At 56.2% G+C, this 21,757-nt stretch overlaps 1 protein-coding gene across 1 annotated transcript in view; it reads right to left on the minus strand.

Moving 5' to 3' along the window:
- Positions 1-21,757, minus strand: part of COL4A2 (collagen type IV alpha 2 chain) — a 176,040-nt gene that overhangs the window by 2,014 nt on the left and 152,269 nt on the right. The window contains exons 30-47 of the mRNA XM_082435264.1: positions 20,371-20,532; positions 18,225-18,395; positions 17,371-17,514; positions 15,941-16,063; positions 15,533-15,714; positions 14,140-14,203; positions 13,872-13,946; positions 11,363-11,470; positions 10,568-10,675; positions 9,779-9,850; positions 8,114-8,239; positions 6,216-6,332; positions 5,527-5,688; positions 5,314-5,412; positions 4,929-5,075; positions 4,665-4,781; positions 3,224-3,415; positions 1,914-2,200 (exon numbers count right to left, since the gene is read on the minus strand). Of these exons, the coding sequence (XP_082291390.1) occupies positions 1,914-2,200; positions 3,224-3,415; positions 4,665-4,781; positions 4,929-5,075; positions 5,314-5,412; positions 5,527-5,688; positions 6,216-6,332; positions 8,114-8,239; positions 9,779-9,850; positions 10,568-10,675; positions 11,363-11,470; positions 13,872-13,946; positions 14,140-14,203; positions 15,533-15,714; positions 15,941-16,063; positions 17,371-17,514; positions 18,225-18,395; positions 20,371-20,532 (2,456 nt within the window). The remainder of the gene's footprint in view (positions 1-1,913; positions 2,201-3,223; positions 3,416-4,664; positions 4,782-4,928; positions 5,076-5,313; positions 5,413-5,526; positions 5,689-6,215; positions 6,333-8,113; positions 8,240-9,778; positions 9,851-10,567; positions 10,676-11,362; positions 11,471-13,871; positions 13,947-14,139; positions 14,204-15,532; positions 15,715-15,940; positions 16,064-17,370; positions 17,515-18,224; positions 18,396-20,370; positions 20,533-21,757) is intronic.

Genomic DNA, 21,757 nt, shown 5'->3' on the forward strand with positions numbered 1-21,757 from the left:
TAACCTTTTCTTCAAATGAAGCAGCAAAGAACAAAAGCCTCTGAATAGCTCTCTGCTCACAGAATGCGGAAGCCTTCCCAAACAGGGCTACCGTGTGTTGTCAGCAGAGACAAGCAGGCGTGTCTTCATGGGGCATCTGAAGCCCCGCTTTGGCCTGAAAGAGCTGAGGCCCTGCTGGTCCCCCCACGCGTGTGCACACACCCACACACGTGTGCACACACCCACACACGCGTGCACACACCCACACACGCGTGCAGACACACACGCACACACACCCCCCTTTTCCAATGTGCTCGCCTCAGCGGACAAGCCTCTGGCTTTGGGACTCAAGCAGCTGATGTCTCTTAAAAGAATCACTGATTGGGCACTCGGCCTGTGAGGACCTCATTTGAATCGAAAGGAAAAAGTAAACCGATGGCCGGCTGGAGACTTACAGTCGCCACCAGACCAGCTTCGAGAGGGATCACTGAGGTAAGGGGAGGCCGACGTCTTTGCTGCTGTGGCAGTGATGGATCAAAGCGTGTCTTGTGTGCAGACAAGACAGGGACCGTCCCCCAGACAGGCAGGGGGACACTAAGCCGTGTGCTGGCTCTCCGGCGTCTGTGCCAGCAGGTGCTTCCGTGTTCTTGGAAGGGAAGGTGTGGGCAGCGCATCAGTGCCGCCCTGGTTGTACAGCGGGGCGAGGGGACCATGGTCCTCTCGTCACCCGCCTTGGGGGTGTCGAGGGCCAGGCTGGCAGGAGGCGCTTACTGAGGATCACGTGTGCTTATCCCTTATCCCGTGACACAGCTCGAGATGTAATTGCTAATAAAAGAAGGGCTGTCTGACCTTTTTGCATACAGTGTAATCACTCCCTTCACAAGGAAGAGGCTCGTTTTCCATTTTTGAATTTCTCGATGGGACCAGAGCTCTGTCCATCCACCAAAGCCCCCTGACATGATTAGCTCCTGAAAAGCAGACAGTTGCCTGTCCCAGCACAGAACTTAGTATCCTGTTGCTTCAAATTATTGCAGCAGCAATACCTTAAAAAAATGTTGGGTTTCCCTGGTGGCGCAGTGGTTGAGAATCTGCCTGCCAATGCAGGGGACACGGGTTCGAGCCCTGGTCTAGGAAGATCCCACATGCCGCGGAGCAACTGGGCCCGTGAGCCACAACTGCTGAGCCTGCGCGTCTGGAGCCTGTGCTCCGCAACAAGAGAGGCCCGCGCACCGCGATGAAGAGTGGCCCCCGCTCGCCACAACTAGAGAAAGCCCTCGCACAGAAACGAAGACCCAACACAGCCAAAAATAAATAAATAAATAAATAAATAATAAAGGAATTCCTTAAAAAAAAAAAAAGATTTAAAAAAAAAATGTTAAAAAATCAACACTTGTCTTCTCCTTCCTTTCCCAGAATCCAGGTTTTTTTTTTTTCTGTTGTTTTGATAAGATTAGCAAACTTTGTATAATTTATATATATATATTATGTTATTAATATAATTTATGAAATATTTAACACGTTGGGCATCCGGTCAATATAGTGGGAATTACGACAGTCATAATAAATATAAATGCAATACAAGACCCACCCTCCCCACTGCACTTTCCTTTCTCCCTCTGATGGTAAACAGGAAAATTGTAAGGGATGCTATCATGATAGCCAAATTTATCCTAATTAAGGCTGTACAAAGGCCTGGTGGCAAATTAATGGGTCCCTTCTGGGTGGGGGCAGCCCCAGGCCTAACACGGCTCAATGAGCAAAGTGCAGGCTGTATTCCAGCTCTCACTCCTCCCCCGGGCCAGGTGCCCTTGTGCAGTGCACAACCTGAACAACTGCCCTGATTAGTCTTACAAAGGCCAGGATGTGGCTGGGGAGAGGAACTCAGTTTGCACCTGGGCCCGTGTGCTGAGAGAGAGCAGGCAAGCACCACGTACCATGAGGAAGGAATATCCGATCCACAAGCTCCGCCATCCAGCCGGGCAGTGGGGGATGGAGACGTCCTGGCTGTGGACGGCGATGGCAACGGCCGGGGCCTCGCACACGGAGCAGCGGCTGATGTAGGGCCTGATGTCCTCCTCGGCCACAGGCATCATGGGCAGCGGGGCGGTGGTGGAGAGCCAGTAGGACTTGTCGTTCCGGCTGGCGTAGTAGCAGATGTCGCCAGGATTGCAGTACAGGAAGGGCATGGTGCTGAACCGGGCCAGGCAGGAGCCCGCCAGCCCTGCGGTGCAGGGAGGGACCGTCACGGCTGAGCGTGCCGGGAATATGCCCCTCCAGGCCCCCGGCGGGGCTCAGCCATGCATGGGGTGGGGTGGAGGGCGGGCTTGGGCTTTCCAATCCCTCAGGGGCTGACTCCACGGCACTGTGCCCTTCCGAGGTTCCCGCACACCTTGGGACCAGGCTGGGTCAGAGGGAGGGGCGACTTGGCGAATAGCAGCCTGGTGAGGCCCATGTCGGGGGTCTTAAAGCACCAGCCCCCAGCACTCACCGATGGCATCCCAGATGGGGGCCTGGCTCATGGCACCCAGGTGCCTCCCAGAGGGACTCTGGTTACTCTGCCCCCCAGATAACTCCACCAACTTCATCTTAGGGCCCGAGTGAGTCATTTCCCCTTTCACACTGACTGCTTTCCAGCGGAGAGCCGGGTGTCTGCTCTGCCCTCTGAGGCCTGCCGGGCCCTGCGCTGGCCTTGCCCTGTCCCTGCTGTTTTAGGCCCTATTCTTGTTTGCTTTGTCTCACTTAAAAAAAAAAAACAACCAAACTTATCTGGACAGGAAGGTGCACAAATCACCGGGCTCAGCCCAACAGATCTCCCCACCACACGCGTGGCCACCCTCCCTCCAAGCCCCCAGTTTTAGTACGTGTTGGCCACGTTTTCTGTGGGCTGTTAGGTCTTTTAAATTCCTTTTGGCAACCAGGCTTCCTTGGATAAATACCAGCACACACGCCCCCGTATCCACTCTGTGGGGTTCTAAGTGCCTCCCAGCCCCTCCCGGCCCCGGCCTGACGGCTTATACACCGTGGGGCAAGAACGGGGAACCGCTGGCAGCCCCCAGGGCACGGGGCAGCGAGAGGCCGGGCCGCGTGAGCCTGCAGAGCCCGCTGAGGGCTACGAGGCAGAGTCTGCTTCCCGACCCCAGGTTAGGGGCATCTCGGTGCCTTCTGAGGACTCAGCAACCTCACTGTGGCCGCGGAGTCCTGCCACCTCCAGCGGGGCTGGCCAAGCTCAGCAGGCGGTACCTACCCAGATCCTGGTTGTGGGCCTTCTCCTGGCCCTCAAAGTACAGCAGGCTGTATCCGCTCCAGAGCTTGTTCATGCCCACGGGGCACATGGGCTCCTGCTCCGTCTGGCTGTGCTTCACCAGGAGGTGCCCGATGCTGACGCTGCGGCCGGGCATGCCAGGCAGGCCGGGGCTCCCGGGGCGGCCTGGCTCCCCTGGGACCCGAGACAAAGAGGCCGCCTTGCAGCTGCAGCGCGGACCGCAACCCACGTGCTGGCTGCGCGCGTGGCGGCATTTACAGCCCTGCTCTGCCTTTCCCTGAGGGCCGGGGTCTCGGTGGCTCTGCCCTTCGGGACCAGGAGCCTCCTGGGGAGGACTCGCCCCCCACCCCATCCCCGTGCCCTAAAGTGGGACCACAATGATGGGAGTGAACAAGGGGCAGGGACCCAGCCTCCCCCGCGAGCCGTCCCCCAAGGGCGCCCCGTTCTGAGCAGGAATTAGAGCATCAGGAAGTCAGAGGGTCACGGAAGCACCGTGTCCAGCCCCGCCCACCTCCTCTACCCCAGGTGGCAGGCCCCCCTGCTGATGCTTCGGGGAGCGGCCCTTCCCAGGGTTAGAAGCCCCCCTCCCCAGATGTCCAGCCGGGGGCCCGATTCTGGCCCTGACGCTGCAGAACGGCTGATCTGCCCCCAACAGGACAACACTCCAGACCTCTGAAATCAGCCGTCCTGGGTGATCCTGCCCTTCTCAGAGGACGTGCCCTCCACCCCGCACTGTCTTGGCCCCTTGCATGGATGCGCGCCCCCTGCCCCGCCATGCGTGTCTCGGGTTGCATCCCCCGCATTTTACACTGTCCTGGCCGTGGGTCGCGAAGTGCCTCCTGCGGTCTGGGCGCTGACCGCGCAGCCCGCCTTTACTGTCAGCACGGCGCTCACGCCACGGGCTCAAACCGAGCGCAGGTGCATTACACCAAATCTCAAGACTTTTTTTTTTTTTGCATGAATTGCTATTATTTCTGGCCTATCCCATCCTGCACACGTGCAAATAATTTTAAGAAGTCGATGATATAAGACTTCACAGTGGCTCCTGTAATGTATCGGTGACTTTCAGCTCATAGTTTCCGGCCTTCAAGAGCTTTAGGAATCTTGTCTCTCGAAACATGTCAGCTGCTTCCTTCTCTGAGGCACCCGCAGATGTCTCAGAGGAAGGAAGGAGGCCGGCCTGTCCTGGGGACTCTGTGCCAGGTGTTCTGCCAGGTGCAGGAGGCAGAGCTGTTCTGCCTTGCCCCGGACCCAGGCTGCAGCGGGGGCCCCAGGCTCTGGGCTAGGGGGTGCAGCCCCTCATCTCTGCTCATCTCGGGGCTCGTCTGACCCCTCCCCGTACACCACGGTCCATTTATCAGACTCACAGCAGGACCTGGAAGAAGCTCCCTGCCCTCTGCCCCCTTCCGTCACCATCACTCACCTTCATAGCCAATGGGCCCCTGCAGCCCCACGGGCCCCTGGTCTCCTCGGAACCCGGGAACAGCTGACACGCCGCCTCTTCCCTGGGGCCCTGCCTTCCCTGGAGTCCCGCGGAAACCTGCACAGCCACGGAGACACGCGTGAGTGCCCCGGGAAGAATGCAACGCTCCGTCACTGGCGTTCAGCCAGTGCTTTCCAGCAGGAGAACAAAAGTGAAAGGAAAGCAAACAGGAAACGAGGGGTGGCCCCGCAGCAGGGCTCCTACCTGGTTCTCCCGGGCGGCCCTGGGGTCCCATCTCCCCCTGAGGCCCCGGAGGGCCTCTCCTTCCCTGCGGACCCACTGGCCCCCGCTGGATGGCAATCCTCTGGGGGATTCCTGCAATCCCCGGGGCGCCCACAGCACCCGGGGCACCTGGAAAGGGAAAAGAAAGGCCAGATGACGCGTGAGGACCGCCTTGCTCTCTTGCTCTGGTCTCTAATCCATCTTGACCCATTGAACCCGTTCTGGAGCTTCCTTTGAGCCACCGCGCTCTCTAGAGGCGGGCTGGGTGATAACCCACCTGGAAGCCGCTCAGAGCCCTTCCAACAACCCCTGCCACCGCCACGTCCCGTGACAGAATGACCTCAGAGCTGTGCCCTCTGAGACTCACCCGGGAAGCCTCGGTCTCCTTTGGGTCCCTTGGGGCCTCGGTCGCCCACACTCCCGGCGGCACCTGTGTTGCCCATGAATCCTTGCTCCCCTCTGGGCCCTTCCGGACAAGCAGAACGTTCAGGACACGTGGGGCTGGGCGGGGGCTCCGGCCATCTCTGACCAGCGCCGCCAGCCTCCCCGAGAGGAGCCCCCCACGGGCACCGACCCTTACCTTTTTCTCCCAGGAGCCCGAACACGCCAGGCCGGCCCTGGGGCCCGGAGTCCCCGACCCATCCTTTGGTCCCTGGGTTTCCGGGGCCTCCTGGACTCCCCTCATCTCCTTTGATTCCAGGAAGAGCCACGGGCCCAGGTGGCCCCGGGGGACCTCGGTAACCTGTTGGCATCAGTCCCAAGAAAGGCGAGTGTACACAGGAGGAAGGCACAGTCCCGGCCAGGAGGCCGGATGCAAAGTCACCCATTTAGGGGACCGGCTTTGGCAAGTCTGTAACACTGGGCAACTTTGGTTCTTATTGTGGTAAAATATACGTAACATAAACGTTAACATTTTAACCATTTTTAAGCGTACAGTTCAGTGGCATGAGGTGCATTCACGCTGCTGTGCAACCGTCACCACCATCCTTCTCTGAACTTTCTCATCTTCCCAGCGGAAGCTCTGTCCCCATTAAACACTAACTCCCCCTCCCCCGGCTCCTGGCCCCCACTATCTACTTTCTGTCTCTATGAATGTGGTTACTTGGGGACCTCCTATCAGACAGAACGTGTCCTTTTCTGTCTGGCTTATTTCACTCAGCATCATGCCCTCAAGGGGACAATGAAAGCGTTCTATCCCTCAAGCAATCAGGTCGTGGCCAGCTCCGGTCCCCAGAGATCCCAATGTATCCAAGTGTGAGCCCTGCTTACCTTCCAGGCCAAATATCCCAGGCGCACCTACGTCACCTGGTAACCCAGAGATGTTGGAAGGGGGGGTGATGCCTGGAAACCCCTGAAGTCCTGGACTCCCGACCGGGCCTCGTTCCCCTTAGGAGGGAAATAGAAGTTGGTTAGCACCAGCACCCAGCTTTTCATCTCGTTTCCTCTCTGTGCCCTCACCCGTCCAGGAGCAGGGCCAACAAGGAGAGGCAGTGATGGAAGGTGCCCAGCGCAGGCTCTCAGGGCGGGTCTGGGGAGACAGGGGCCGCGCTGCCTGTCCCCATTCCCACCAGCCCTCTCCTGCTGCCTAGGGGGTCCCGTGGACCTGCCTCTGCTGGGACGTTGTCCTCACCGGCATGCTACCTGCTCAAGGGACAGCTGATGGGGCTACCTGTGGGTGACACCTGGCCCTACCCTGAGGGGAGGGCGTCGCTGCCAGGGCAGCCCTGTTGGCCCAGAAAGCACCCGTTGTGGGAAGGCTCAGGCTGGCCGGCACTGGTGTTTCGCTCCTCCCCAGGCCGTCCTTCAGAGTCCCGGGTCCCGACGGATGTCCAGCGTCCTGGGCAGAGTCCGTCCTCACTGCCCACAGATCCTGTACCTGCCATCCTGCTTCCTCAACTGAGACTTACTGGTGACCCCCAGTCAATACCCGCAGCGCTCTCGGACAAGCAGGAGGGGGAGGGTGTTGGAGCCCCAGCTCCGAGTGTCAACAAGGGGCCTCCTACTGTCTATTCGGTGCCACGTTTTCTGCACTTCTGTGCTTTTTGTGGGTGATTTCACTGTTTAGAGTGGCCCCCAAGTGTCATGCTGAAGTGCTGTCCAGAGTTTCAGGAAGGCTGGGATGTGCTTCACAGAGAAAACTGTGTTACACGCGCTTCCCTCAGGACTCAGCTACAGTGCTGGTGGTCCTGTGCTGGTGGCCTGAGCCTGGGTCTTCAGCCCTGGGTGGAGCTGTGTGAACCCCACGCAGCCCCTCAGGACTCACAGTAAGGCCCCAGTTGGCCGGCCCTCCTCCTCCTCCTGCTTTCATGTCAATGCTGTGGGGCTTGGATATCAGGGAATTCTGGAGTTTCCACTTAATGAAAGGGGAGAGGGAGGTGACAGACCCTGGAGAATCAGACGATGCGGTCCGTGGGCCTTGAGATCCCCGCCCCCCATAGGAGATCAGGGTCGCTGGCCTCCTCAGGCCTGACTTCTCCTTTGGGGGTCGATGGGTCTAGCTTCGGGGGTAATTCTGACCAGAGCACGGGCGCTCAGGCCCTGGTCTCGGAAGCCCAGGTGTGACGGGCCTGTCTGGTCCAGCACCCCTGCCGGCTGCCCAGACGGCGCCTGTGGACAACACGCTGGGCTGAGCTGGGGGTGGGTGCGGGCCCCGGCCGTCAGAAGACAAGCGCTGGGCCGAAAGCACCTGCTGGGGCGCTTCCCTCTCAGTTTCGGTCAAGCCTGGTTTGCTGGTGGATGGGCAGGGGGTGGGGCTGGGGCTTGTGCTCAGCGGCTGAGACCACCCCTCCCTGGCTGCTCCCGCCATGGTCCAGGCCTGGCATGCAGGCACAGCTCGGGGGCTGTGATGCATTCGTTCACTCATCTATCCAACACTCCCGTGCGCGTGTCACAGCCAGGGCCCTGTGCCGGTGCACACCTAACCCTGGGGGCACCGAGGGGATGGAGTGTGATCTTGTCTGTCCTACAAGGGAGTGTGGTCAATAGCTAAACCCAGCGGAGTACGATTATGACGGCGTATAAACGATGGAACACTAGCGGGAAGTCTGCAACAAGAAATTCTCCCTGGAGGAGCCGGCACCTGCCCCGCCCCCGGCCTCTCATCTCTCAGACTCACAGGCACTGTGGTTCTGGGGGTGCAGATGGTGATACTGGGGTGTTGGCCTCACCTGGGACTCCACGCTCCCCTTTCTGTCCCGGGGCTCCTGTGGGGCCTGGAAGGGTGTTGGCCTCTCCTGGGTCACCCCTGGCCCCGGCAGGACCTGGGAAGCCGGCGTCCCCATGGATGTCCGCACCTGTGGCCGGGTTGACAAGCAGACGTCAGTGTCTTCAACCGGGCAGAGTCCATTTTCATGAGTGGAGGGATAGTAACGCTCTCAGTGAGACTCAGAAACAGAGAACCCGATGGCAGCCGTGGAGATTTCAGCTTCCTAGGTGGCCTCGGTGCCCCAGACCCTGCCACTTGGAAGGAATCCTGAGGATCGTAACTGAACCCCTTTGCTTTATAGGGGAGACCACCGAGGCCCCCCGGAAAAATCCCAGATTCCAGGACGCAGATGGTCCTGCAGCTGAGACCTGCCGAGGGCTCCGGGCTCCTGGTGCTAAGCCTGAGTTAGGGTGAAAAGGGAAATGCTATTTAAAACCTTCCCTGTTCCCACATCAGGGGATCAAAGTAGTTGGTGTCAGAAAGAGTGACACAACTTGACCATTCAACTCGAACTGAAATGTTAATTGAAGCATGAGTGTGTGAATTTATATATGATTCCACACATCCAAATTTACCTGTAGACAGATGAACGTTTGATTACGTAAAACATCTATAAAGAGAATATTCTAAAAGCAGTGGTAGAACTATGGGTATTTTTTTTCTTTTGCTTAAGTGTATTTTTTTATGCTTTTCTCTACTCAGCATGAACTTTTATAATCTGAAAACAATAAAAGTTGTCCTTAAAAAACATATATTAATAATATGCCTTACAAATATTATTAGTCCAATTAATACATTTTAAAAATTAAATGCAAAGACAGGGCATTAAGATTTAAGATGAAAGGAACTAAATTTAAAATAAAGAAATTTCAGGGAAGTCACCGAGAGTTTTGCACATGTGATGGCAGCTTCCCAGAGGGGACAAGGGTAAAAGGGAAGCTTTCTGCACAGAGGGGATCTCATCCCCTTTGAGGAATAGATGGACACGCAGATGGTATTCTGAGATCCCAGGAGGGGCTAATCGTGCAAACCTCATTCTGTCATTGGCTTTTGGAAAGGATGGGCTTTGTATCTCCTTCAGGAAAAAAAGTATTACAATAACTTCCAAGAGCAGCTTCTAACAATTTCTTAAAGGTCTCACTTTCTTCTCCTTACGAACACCCCGCCCCGCCAAAACCCCCATACGCCACTGCTGTGAAGGGAATTGTCTTTTCTAAACCCATCTGTCAAAGCCCTAACCCGCCATGTGATGGGGTCTGGAGGTGGGCCTTTGGGAGGCGTTTGGGGTGAAAGGGCCCCTGATAGGATTGGCGTCCTTATAAGAAGAGACACCAGAGAGCTTGCTCTCCTTCTCCACCGCGTGCGGACACAGCGAGAAGCCGGGAAGAGGATCCTCACCCGGACTCTGCCGCAACGGCACCCACCCCAAACTTCCTGCCTCCAGAGCTGGGAGGGGTAACTGCCTGTTGGTTGGGCCCCCCGGCCTGCAGCGTTTTGGTGGAGGAGCCAGAGGGGACTGAGTCCCCGTGGCCTCAGGGACGGAGCCCGCCCTGCTCTCTGAGCTCCCCGACCCCCGTCCAAGTCCCTGATGGGCTACCCGGTCCCTTCCCCCACTGCCATCTGGTACCTGGGGATCCTGGGAAGCCTTTGGTGCCTGGCAAGCCGTGTAATCCGCCGATGCCGCGGAGGCCGGGCAGACCTGTGGAGGACCCTCGTGGTTACTTCATGGGGGAGCAGAGGGAGACCCTTAACATACTCAGATGCTTTTTTCTGCTGTGATACGGTCGCCCATCCAATGTGTTCAAAAGCTGGGCAAACCGGAAGTAGAGCAAATACTGTGACATGTAAATCAGTCAATGCTGTGTCACCCAGGAGAACCATTAACCTAAAAACTGTTTTCATGGAAACTTTTTACAGACTCTTCACAGCCAGAAGGGGACCGGGCAGTGCCGTGTGTTTCTTTTCCTGATCCGTGAGTCACTGTATGTATAAAAACGGTGCTTGGAACCAACAGCCTGGTATCATTTCCATTCCTTCTGGCTTTCCGAGGGTCAGCTTTCCTAAAGTGGGACTTGGGAAGCAGGCGACAATTCTTCCTGTGACGCGGGCAGTGAATGTGGAGTTGGGGTGCGCCCCCCCTGAACTCTGGACAAGAGAGTGTCCAAGGGCCTGTCCCCTGACCAAGGCCTGTCAAGGCCAGGCCGAGTAACTCCCCAAGCCCCCCAAGGGCTGCACCAGACCTCGCTCAGTGGGGGGCCCTTGCATGTGTCCCTCTGTCCCACCTCTGAACCGCCCAGGTGCTGACTGAGAGTCACCCTGAGGTCTCCCGGCAGGTTTCTGTTCATCATTCTGGGGCGTAAACGCCTCTTTGCAGGTCGCCTTTGCTTCGTGTCTGCAGAGAGGGGAGGGGTCTTACCTGGTAGGCCTGGGCTCCCCGGCCAGCCGGAGTCTCCTTTGGTGCCGGGCACGCCCGCCCGTCCCGGCTCTCCCTGAGGCCCCTGCAGCCCTGTCAGTCCTGGAAAGCCTGGGGGACAGACGCATCCTTCAGGGGGAAACAGGCACCCCGAGGCCTCGTGGCCTCCAGCTCGGGTCCTGTGTCGGGGAGGGACTTTGCGGGAAAGAGCCAGCTTCCCTTCCACGTGGCCTTGGACCCCCCCACCCCTGCCACATTCACATTCATCAGGGTTAGTGCAGCCTGGCCAAACAGAACAGCCTGTGTATTCGTATTCTCATTCCATCGTGCACGCAGAAGCCTGCGGAGAACCCAGAGACCCCTCGAGGATCAGCCTGTCTGCGTTCACAGATCCCTGGCAACAGCAAGCAAAGCAGCAGCAAGAAAAAAGCACAAAACGAATTCACTCGTGCAACTCGGGATCCCCCGTGAATTCTGCAACTGAGATGCACGAAAGGCAGCCGTCACAGGAACTGCCTAAACGTGTACGGAGAGACAGACGGCGGCCGCACAGACACGGCCATCGGCCCCGTGCCTCCACCACAGCCGGGCTGGGCTGGACCTAGGGGTGGACGGGTGGCAGGGAGCTGCCTCGGCTGCGACCGCGGGCGAAAAGCTGACGGGCAGAACTGGACGTCCTTGTTTTGGGCCCTTGGAGATTTGGGGGCTCGGCCACACTCGGCCTCACCGGCCACCGCCCCGTCCAGCCGGGCCCAGGGAGGGCAGGCTGGGGGAAGGTGGTGTGGCCTGGGACTTTACCTGTTTGCCCTTTAAGTCCAGGAGGGCCCTGGACTCCTGCCAGGCCGGTGATCCCAGGGAAGCCGACATCACCCTCGGTTCCTTTCTCTCCGAAGAATCCCTTTAGACCTGTAACCACAGACGTGCTGCTCAGAACAAAGCACAGCCGTCGTGTCCCTGGGGCTTAAGGCTCGTGGGGTTCAAGGGGGCACCAGGTAAAGGATGCTGCCTTCGCGCTGGTGCTTCCAATCGTGAATGGGGATGGAAATCCGGACGGCTCCTTCCTCGACTAAATTTCTACCTAATTCCCCGCTCTGAGCCTGTGGTCAGCAGCCTCCAAGCTGGCGCCCAGTGGTCCGCGTCCTGGTATTCACACCCTTGTGAGCTCCACCCACGCCGAGTAGGGCTGAACCGCGTGAACACCAGGACACCGTGGACATGCCACTGTGCCACCTCGAGCCCGGGTCATACAAATCATCACCGCTTTCACTCTGTCCCTGCTCTGGAGGAAGCCAGCTGCCATGTCATGAGGACGTCAAGCTCGCAGGGAGGAACTGAGGCCTCCCGCCAAGAGCTACCTTGGACGTGGATGGTCCAGCCCAGTCTAGCCTTCAGACGAGGCAGCCCTCCCGACCTCATGACCGGAATCTCATGAGAACCACCGTTTCCGAACTCCTGGCCTCAGAAACTGTCAGGTAATACCAGCGGTGGGTGCCCTCAGCCGCCACATTTTGGGCGCCTTGTTAAGCGGCAACAGACCACTCATCTGAGCCCTTACCTGAGTGGTTTCTAACGGGTGCTGTGCCGGGGAATCTGGGGGGTTAGTCAAGACATGAGATGTTTGAGCCTCTCAGGTCCGGGTCAGGCCCGGAATCTGCCTTTTGGACGAGCCCCTCAGTTAATTCTCTGCTCATTGGGTGGACGTAGAGAAGCGCTGCCTTCCCGTCAGTGACACTATTCTGTGTCACAGGTTTTGGTGTTTCTGGGACGCTGGAAGATTTTGGAAACTTCAGACCAACCCGATTCTACACAATCACTTTCGCCAGTGTCTCCTGAAATCTCTGAGGCCCTTCTCAGAACAATTACTGTCAACGTTCTCGTGGTCTTGAAGAAAACCACCTAAGAAGTTCTGCTTGTTTTCTATGGATTAGTCTAGTGTTTGAAAATCTGCTCCAAACCCCTATTTACCTATTTCTTCCATAAATGGTCTCCACCACCTCCACCCTGACCCAGAGTCCAGTGCGGCCTGTCTCTCGTCCTCCGAGGAGGGACCAGGCCAGAGTCCCCGGTCCCCGGGGCCCTCCCACTGGGAGGCCACCTGCCCAGGGCCCCTGGGCACCGCCCGCCCACGCTGCAGGGGCAAGCGCAGTGGCCGAGCCCCCTTCTTACACTGCACTTGTCTCAGGGCTAATGGAACACCCCCGAGGATGCTGACAGCTGTCACCGCCCCTCTGCCCCTAGGATACAGTCCCCCGGAGACGGGCACAGTGGGAGGCTCCACTTCCTGGACTTCAGTTTAACTAAAAGCTAAACGTTCAAGGGGTAACAACCATATTTCCTGGAGTGGGGCAGCTTCTCTTCACACACATTTCCAATTGAACAAATGAGGCCATTGTTAGTGACATACGTGGCAAAGGTGGTCTCACATTTCTGCTTTTATAAACCAAACTGCCAAAGTAATTATTTAGGATGGGAGATCCAGCCAGCCTAAGGTACCCTTGTGTCTGGGAATAAAGCCATCGGGAGACCAAATTGTAGATCCACAGGGAGCCCAGAGGAGTTCATAGGTGAGGTTACCTGTTCCTAAGTGACAGCCCTCCACTCTCATGCTGGACTGAATAACGCTCTCCATTCTGGGGCTTTTTCTCAATAAATAACCAGCTCAGCACCCTCCCTGTTGGCCGAACACATGGACAGACTCTTTCCCCCAACCAGAGCCATCCCTAGGCAGACCTGTGGGGTCTCCCAAGATAAAATCCCAGGAAGGAGGCATCTATTCCAAGTCCCATGGGATATGACACAAGCAGGAATTTTGACCTTGAACTTCAGTGATGCTCAGAGAAGGGGCATGAGCTGCCACGCCACATGACACTCCTGACGTACACAGGGCTGGGGAGCCGCCCCTTGTTGCCTTACTCAGTAGAGAGGCCTGGCTTCCACTCCCTTTCTTCTAGACCTTTCACAGTTTGCAAAGGCTCTGGTCATTGTGTCACTTGCTTCGCGCCCTAGGGTGTATCCCAATAGAACAAGCCCATGTGGTTCATTTTAGAGGTTGCAGCTACTCCCATCCACTGAATGTTGATTCTCTCCATCTTCCCTCTCAGGGAGAGAAAGGTTTCCTGACATTGTCTTCAGGCTCAATTTAATTAAAAATTCCAGTCTTCCTTACACATCGGGCTTAAGGACCTCAAACCATCCCTACATCGTGATCCGTGGGCTCACTAAGTAATGCTACGGTTGGCAAGCATGAGTGACGACAGACCGGGGGCAAGGCTGTGGAAGATGAAGGGATGGAGAATCGCTCGGGTACCTGGTGCTCCAGCGGTGCCTCCTTCCCCCTTCAGGCCTGGACTTCCTGGAAGGTCTATAGTACTTCCAATATCACCTGTTAGGTGCAAAAAAGATGGCTGAAGTCAGGTCTTCCTGTGGTTAGTTTAGCAACTCCTATGACACTACATTCCTAATAAGAATAATTTGCTTCAAAATAACTAACAGCACCCACAGGCCTGATGTCCCCACACTGCCCGGGATGCTCTGGATGGGGGATGCCCTGTTTTCACCATCCCAGCAACACTCACCAAAGTCACCGATGGGGCCGATCTCGCCGTGAAGGCCTACTCTCCCCGGAGCTCCCTTGTCGCCCTGGAGCAAAGCCAAACATGAAACCATCTTACGTGGCCGTTCGTGAAGTTTGTAATTTTTTAAAAAAAACTTTTTGTTTTATATTGGAGCATAGCCAATTAACAATGCTGTGACAGCGGCTTCCCTGGTGGCGCAGTGGTTAAGAATGCAGGGGACACGGGTTCGATCCCTGGTCCTGGAAGATCCCGCATGCCACAGAGCAACTAAGCCTGTGCGCCACTACTACTGAGCCTGCGCTCTAGAGCCTGTGAGCCACAACTACTGAGCCCGCGTGCTACAACTACTGAGCCCGCGTGCCACAACTACTGAGCCCGCGCTCCGCAACAAGAGAAGACACCGCAATGAAAAGCCCGCGCACCGCAATGAAGGGTAGCCCCTGCTCACCGCAACTAGAGAAAGCCCACGCGCAGCAACGAAGACCCAATGCAGCCAAAAATAAACAAACATATAAATACATTTATAAAAAAACACCAATGCTGTGAAAGATTCAGGTGCACGGCAAAGTGACTCAGCCATACATGTACATGTATCCTTCCTCCCCCAAACTCCCCTCCCATCCAGGCTGCCACATAACATTGAGCAGAGTTCCCTGTGCTATACAGTAGGTCCTTGTTGGTTATCCATTTTAAATATAGCAGTGTGTACATGTCAATCCCAAACTCCCTGACTATCTCTCCCCACAGCCCTTCCCCCCCTGGTAACCATAAGTCCGTTCTCTAAGTCTGTGAGTCTGCTTCTGTTTTGTAAGTTCATCATTTCTTTTTAGATTCCGCATATAATGGATATCATACGATATTTCTCTTTCTCTGTCTGACTTGGTGAAGTTTGCAGTTTTGAAGGGTTAGCGTATCCAGCTGTTCTGCTAAAACCAGCTCTCAAGGTTTGCAATGTCATCATTTTGTAGAAAAGTCCTAAAGTTTTTCAGTGTAGTACAGAAGCTGGTTTGCATACCTGTTCTTATTAAACTGTAAAGTAGTAATGATGGCAGTTTTATTGAAATAAATAACATCAATGACACAGACCACGGTCATGACAGTGGTAGTAATAATCATGGCTGACTGTGCCCTACCCTCTGCCAGGCTTACCCGGGCAAACATGTTGGGTACCATCTCAAGAGCTCATTCAAGCCTCACAGCAGCCTGTGAAGTAGGTACTGTTATTGCCCATTAGAGAGATGAGGACGTTGAGGCACAGAGAGGTTCGGTAACTTGCCCAGGGTCGTTCAGCCCATAAGTGGCAGAACTGAGTCTTGTCCCCCAGGAACCGTGGACCGCAGTGCTCGGGCCAGCAGCCCACGGGGAGAGGAACTCACGGAAGATGCCCACTTACCCTACTGCCTGTGAAGCCCGGAAACCCTGAGATTCCGGGGGAGCCGGGCACGCCGGGGAATCCTGGTGACCCGGGCACGCCGGGGAATCCGATATCTCCTTTGACTCCTTTGACTTGGCCTGGTTTCCCCGGCAGCCCAGGGACTCCTGACAGCCCGGGGATCCCTGGCATTCCGGGAAGGCCTGCAGGGAGACTGAGTGTGAAGTTCTGGGGGGACCCTGCTCCACACCCCCGGGCCCTCGAGAACCACCTGCCAGCCCCTGGTGCGGACATCAGGGTGTCAGGAGGGCTGCAGCACAGGAGGCTGGCCTGGGCGCTGGGGCATCTCTGCTGCTCCCGCAGACTGCGAGGGGCTGGGGTAGGCAGGGGACCCCAGGCCACCGGCTCTGAGGTCAGGCGGGGCCTCACCTTTCAAGCCCAGGTATCCTTTCAGTCCCATGGGGCCTTCATCTCCTTTCTCTCCTTTGATGTCTTTCATTCCTGGCAGGATGATGGGAGGTGGTCCGGGGGGGCCGGGGTCCCCTCGGCTGCCTGGAAGGGAACAGAATGCAGTCGTTCCCTTGACCTCCGGGGCAGGGGTTAGAACCCAGGTGGGGAAGGCTTCTCGGCCGCTGCTGTACTTCCTTTCAAGCCCGCGTCCCGAGGGGCTGAGCCATGGGTGGCACAGCTTCCCCGAGGCTGTGAGCTGGGAGCCCAGGTGATGGGCACACCCGTCTTCCTGCACCCTTCTCTCCTCGAGCGAGGGGGGCACAGAATGTCTTGGCTGGAGGGACCACTACTGACTTCAGAACATCTTCATCACCCCAAAGAACCCTGTGCCCATCAGCGGTCACCCCCTCTGTCTCCCCTTCCCCAGCAATAGAAACCACTAACCTACTTTCTGTCTCTGCAGACAGGCCTGTTCTGGACATTTCATACAAATGGAAGCAGATAGTATGCGGCATAATGTTTTCAAGTTTCATCCATGTCGTAGCATGTGTCAGAGCCTACTTCTTTTTCATTGCTGACTAATATTCCTTTATATGGCTATGCCCCATCTTGTTTATCCGTGATGGATATCCGGGTTGTTTCTATTTTGGGCTATAATGAATCATGCTGCTACGAAATTCGTGCATGAGTTTCTGTGTGGATGTGTGTTTTCAGTTCTCCTGGGTGCACACCTAGGAGTGGATTTGCCAGGTAATTCTGTGCTTATCTAAGAAACTGCCAGCATTTTCCACCCTGGCTGCACCATTTGATATTCCCACCAGCAGGGTGTGAGGGTTCCCATGTCTTTACATCCCCATCAACATTTGTTATTAGTAATTCAGTTTTTCTTAGAGACCATGGCGATACTTTCAGAACAAGGGTGTCTGAACAAATGTCATGAAAATGTGGTTCGTTGGGAACACCCTTCCTGAATCTCCCACCTGGGGTCTTGGGTTGCCCACCCAGGCCAGGGCTTGGACCAGGCTCGCTTCTGGGGGTCACCGTCTCTTTGCACGGGGTGTAGCCGTCCACCTAGACTACCGTGTCCCTCTTTTGCCAAAGGCGCTCCTGTCCTTCAGACTTCACCTTCCACTTTTCCCCTGGCCTCACCTCCTTGTGCCCCCCACGGAATACTCCTGGTGGGATATGTTTCTTAGGATGTTTTTGGTTCTTAATGCTGCGTCATTTCCGTTCTCAAGTCTCCTTCGGTGAGGATCACTCCCTTATTACACGGCCAGTGTACTGAGGCAAGAAGGAAGCCCTCCAGTTCTCTTTTAATAGTGTCTAGTGTTTGGGTTCCCGGAACATTGTTCTAGGCAGTGTCAGGCCGCCGTGCAAGTGAGTCTCAACCTGGCCGAGAGGTGACGTACCTTTCACACCCGGCTCGCCAGCTAGGCCCTTCAGCCCGGGGACTCCAAAAAATCCAGTCTCTCCTTTGTTTCCTGGAAGCCCGGATCTCCCCTTGAGCCCGAGCATGCCTTGGAAGCCGTGCATCCCGGGAGAACCCTTCACTCCTTCAGAGAGAATGAGCAAAGCGCTGGGTTAGGCGTGGCACTTGCCACGGTGACAGCCCCACTTGTGACTTGTGTGAGGAGAGGCTAAGATTCTTGACGTCAGCAGGATTTTCGGGGCAGCACCTGCTAAGGGGCTGGTCTGCTGCCTGAGGGGGCGGAGTCAGCCCGTCTGCCACCGGGGACAAGACGTAAGGCCGATGCAGGCGGACAGACAGGAGGAAACTGGAAGTCACGGGGTCCCTGGTCTTTCCACCAGGTTGGAAAGGGGCCCTGGGACTTGGTGTGATGTTGACACTGCACCCAGCGTGGAAACCTGGCAAAGGGCCCTGGCGAACGCAGCACGGTGTCTCCAGCTGCAGTCAAGGGCCAGGGAGCCCCACTTGTGAGCAGGGAAACCTATGCTGGGGACCAAGCATTTCCCTTCGTTTTGGTTTCCGCTCACCACCCAGCCTCCGCATCTGAATCCCGACTCCCGGGGGCCTGTCCACAGATCCCCCTTGGCAGATAGTAAGCCCTGCTCCCCAGACAGTCCCTCTCTCGTGGTAAGTTAATAAACTGGCATTTGGGGGCACAGCGGTCACAGCCAGCCTGGGCAGCATCACCCGGTCCCCAGGGCCCGACGCGGCCTCGGGCTGCAAGGCTGGGCCCTCCCGCAGAGCCGTCCCACCCACGCCCCACAGGCTAGGTCCCTGGTCGTGTTTTGCAGTCACCTTTGGGGCCCGGGGCACCAGGCATCCCGGCCATTCCTTTGAATCCAGGGCTTCCGGGATGACCTCTCTCACCCTGCCAGCCAGGGTCACCTCTATCCCCGGACACGCCCTTCATGCCCACGGGGCCAGGGACCCCTGTGTCACCTGGCTCCCCTCTGTCTCCAGGCAGACCTGCCAGGAAGGGGAAGGAAGATAAAACAAGATGAACAAACCACACAGAGAAAACACCTCTACGATACTTGGGAGACATCGATAACAATAACTTTTGATAAGAAAAACGTCTTGGAAGGACAATGGGAAAGTGTAACCACAGAGGTGAGTCTGAAGGTGTGACCAGAGCGTGTAGCACACCGCAGGCTGGCCTTTCGAAAGAGGTCCTTCTCCGACAGCCGGCGGCCAGCCCGTGGGACACGATCACGTGAGACTTTCTCCGCTCGGGCGCAAAGCCACGGAGCTGGAACGGCTGGGGTTACTTGTGGGCTGGCGGCCCCCCTGACATCGCTGGGGTTAGGTTCTAGGGGAGGTCCTGCGACACCTGCCATCCTCATCTCGTTAGGGTGTCAGCAGCTGCCGGCCTGCCCTTCCCCAGCCTCCCCGACAAAGCTCAGCCCCTCTGTTAAAACCCCCCAACGGCTCCCTCGCCCAGGGGCTCTAGCTCCTTAGCTGGCATTCAACGCCTTGAACGCTGGCCCCATGTCCCTCTCTAGGCTCCCACCCCCTCCTCAGACGATGCGCTCTCCCCCAGCCCGTCTCCTGGGGCTGTGCCTCCTAGGAAGGACCCGTTCCAGTCCTGTCCGTCTTCCACGCCCGGCCCCTCCCATCCCGTCCTCCCAAGGCTGTTCGAGCCCACCAGCTCCCCTGAGGTCTGAAGCGCGGGGCCCCGTGGTCTGGTCACCCCACTGCTGGCCCCGGCCAAACACAAGCTTTCCCGTGGGTAATTCCGTCCCCACCTAAACCGTGGGCTCCATCAGGTAGGGCTTTGGCGTGGATCTTGTACACACCATTCTGTGCTCCACGCCTGAGAACAGGCAAGGCCTTGCGAACCCTGATACAGATGGCCCAAACCCCCTGCCCAGGGTTCCCGTTACTATGAAACCAGTGGGCGGCACAGTGCCCGGGGGACTTGGCTCCACCTGAGTGGAGCCCCCAGTTTTTGGACGCAGTCGAGGCCACTCCTGGGGGATGCATCTGGCTTATGTCTGATGTATGTGGGGCACAGCATTGCCTTGTGTGGACCGGCTACGGTCCTGGACAAAGCTGTCACCCGATTATGGCAAACGACAGACTAGGGTCACCCTGGACGTTGCCTGATGGACGTCTGGGCCCCTCCCAGCCGCTCTGTGATGCGCTCGGGCCCCCTGCAAGGGCTCCAGTGAGCAAACATCTACAGTTTCGTGTCTGTGCTTTCCTGCTCCCACCCACCTCGCCCCATGGTTTTCCTGAAGGAGGCTTTTTCCTTTCTTCTCCAAATCTTTCACATTCAGGAAACAAATCACGTTGCCTCTTCAAAGCAGAGCAGATTTTGAACTTTTGCAGTGGGATTTTTTTTTTCCTAATGAAATCTTACCTAGAACCCTAATATACACAACAGGTACAAAGGAAGGGCAGACTTCTCAGGCTGCTTGAATTCTCCTTGTTTGATGAAATACATGTCCTGAACCTGTTTGGGGCTGAACCGTGTCCCTGCAGAATGCAAATGTTGACGTCCTAACCCCAGTACCTTGGAATGTGACTGTATTTAAAGCTGGGCCTTTAAAGAGGTGATTGAGGTTAGTTAAATGAGGTCATGAGAGTGGGTCCTAACCCAGTGTGACAGTTGTCCTTATAAAAAGAGAGATTAGGAGGCAGACACGCACAGAGGGGTGACCCTGTGAGGACACAGGGAGAAGACGGCCGTCTACACGCCAAGGAGAGAGGCCTGAGGAGAAACCAGCCCTATGGACGCCTTGATCTTGGACTTCCAGCCTCCAGACTGTGAGAGAATAAATTCCTGTCTTTTAAGCCATGCCATGTGCGGTACTTTCAGAACCCCTGTAGCTCTTGAGAGGGGGGTTCCTTGGAGCACAGCTGAGAATTCCCCAAGGGGGCAGTGCTGGTTCCGTGGTCAGTGAGGCCCTGACTCCTTGATGGGAGGGTGGATCCTTACCTCCAAAACCTGGGGTGCCCGGCAGCCCCAAGGGCCCTTCCCGGCCAGGAGCTCCAGGGAAGCCATGCTGTCCTGGTGGCCCGGGCAGTCCCTGCTGGCCTGAAGGTCCTGGGAAGCCCTGCTGACCCTTCGGGCCTGGCATTCCTGGCATCCCCTGGCTTCCTGCAGGAATGGAGACAAGAGCCGTGAGGTCAACCCCATGCAGTTCATTGCCAACAACACCTATCTCCTCAGACTTGTTCTATAAAAACAGGTTTTCCAGGTGGTAGGAAGTCTGGAAAATACAAAGAAGTATAAATGACAAGATCGAAGTAACTCATGCTCTCACCCTGAGATAGTTACTAACATCTTGGTATATTTCCTTCTGGCCTCTTTTCTGTTCCTGTAACTATACCTAGAAGCAGATATTTGCAGAACTGACACCTCATTTTAAGTGCAGTTTTAATCTAGGGTTTTTCACTTGATGTTATATTTTGAGCATTTCGCCACATGTTAAAATACTCTCGGGACTTCCCTGGTGTCGCAGTGGTTAAGAATCCGCCTGCCAATGCAGGGGACACGGGTTCGAGCCCTGGTCTGGGAAGATCCCACATGCCGCGGAGCAACTCAGGCCGTGCGCCACAACTACTGAGCCTGCGCGTCTGGAGCCTGTGCTCCGCAACAAGAGAAGCCACCGCAATGAGAAGCCCACACACTGCAACGAAGAGTAGCCCCTGCTCGCCGCAACTAGAGAAAGCCTGCGCGCAGCAAGGAAGACCCAACGCAGCCAAAAATAAAAATAAATGAATAAATAAATAAAATTTATAAAAAAAAAGTAAAATGCCCTTTACAAGCACGTTAAATGGCTGTGTAAGTAACATCCAGGTCTGCCCACTCCTCCTGACAGGGGTGGCCGAATAGACATGGTTACAGTTTCCCAAAACCGATGCTTTGGAAGTCAGAGCTTCTGCCAAACACAATATTCTCCCAAAGGGCAGGTCATCAAGGTGACGCTGAACATGGGAAAGCTGCACAGGCTCGAAAGTTACTCTGCTGCCGTTTGGTGTTTTTATGCTCAGACTTTTTGAAGTCTGTGGGAAATAGCTACATTTAAAAAATCTACCATAAGCATCCTTCTGTAAAAGAGCTCGGGCAGTTTTTTTTTGTTTTTTGTTTTTTAATTTTATTTATTTATTTTATTTATGGCTGTGTTGGGTCTTCGTTTCTGTGCCAGGGCTTTCTCCAGCTGTGGCAAGCGGGGGCCACTCTTCATCACGGTGCGCGGGCCTCTCACCATCGCGGCCTCTCTTGTTGCGGAGCACAGGCTCCAGACGCGCAGGCTCAGTAGTTGTGGCTCACGGGCCCAGTTGCTCCGCGGCACGTGGGATCTTCCCAGACCAGGGCTCGA

This window comes from Balaenoptera physalus (genome assembly GCF_965194825.1).
Source record: "Balaenoptera physalus genome assembly, chromosome: 18".
In the NCBI taxonomy this organism is placed as follows: Eukaryota; Metazoa; Chordata; class Mammalia; order Artiodactyla; family Balaenopteridae; genus Balaenoptera; species Balaenoptera physalus.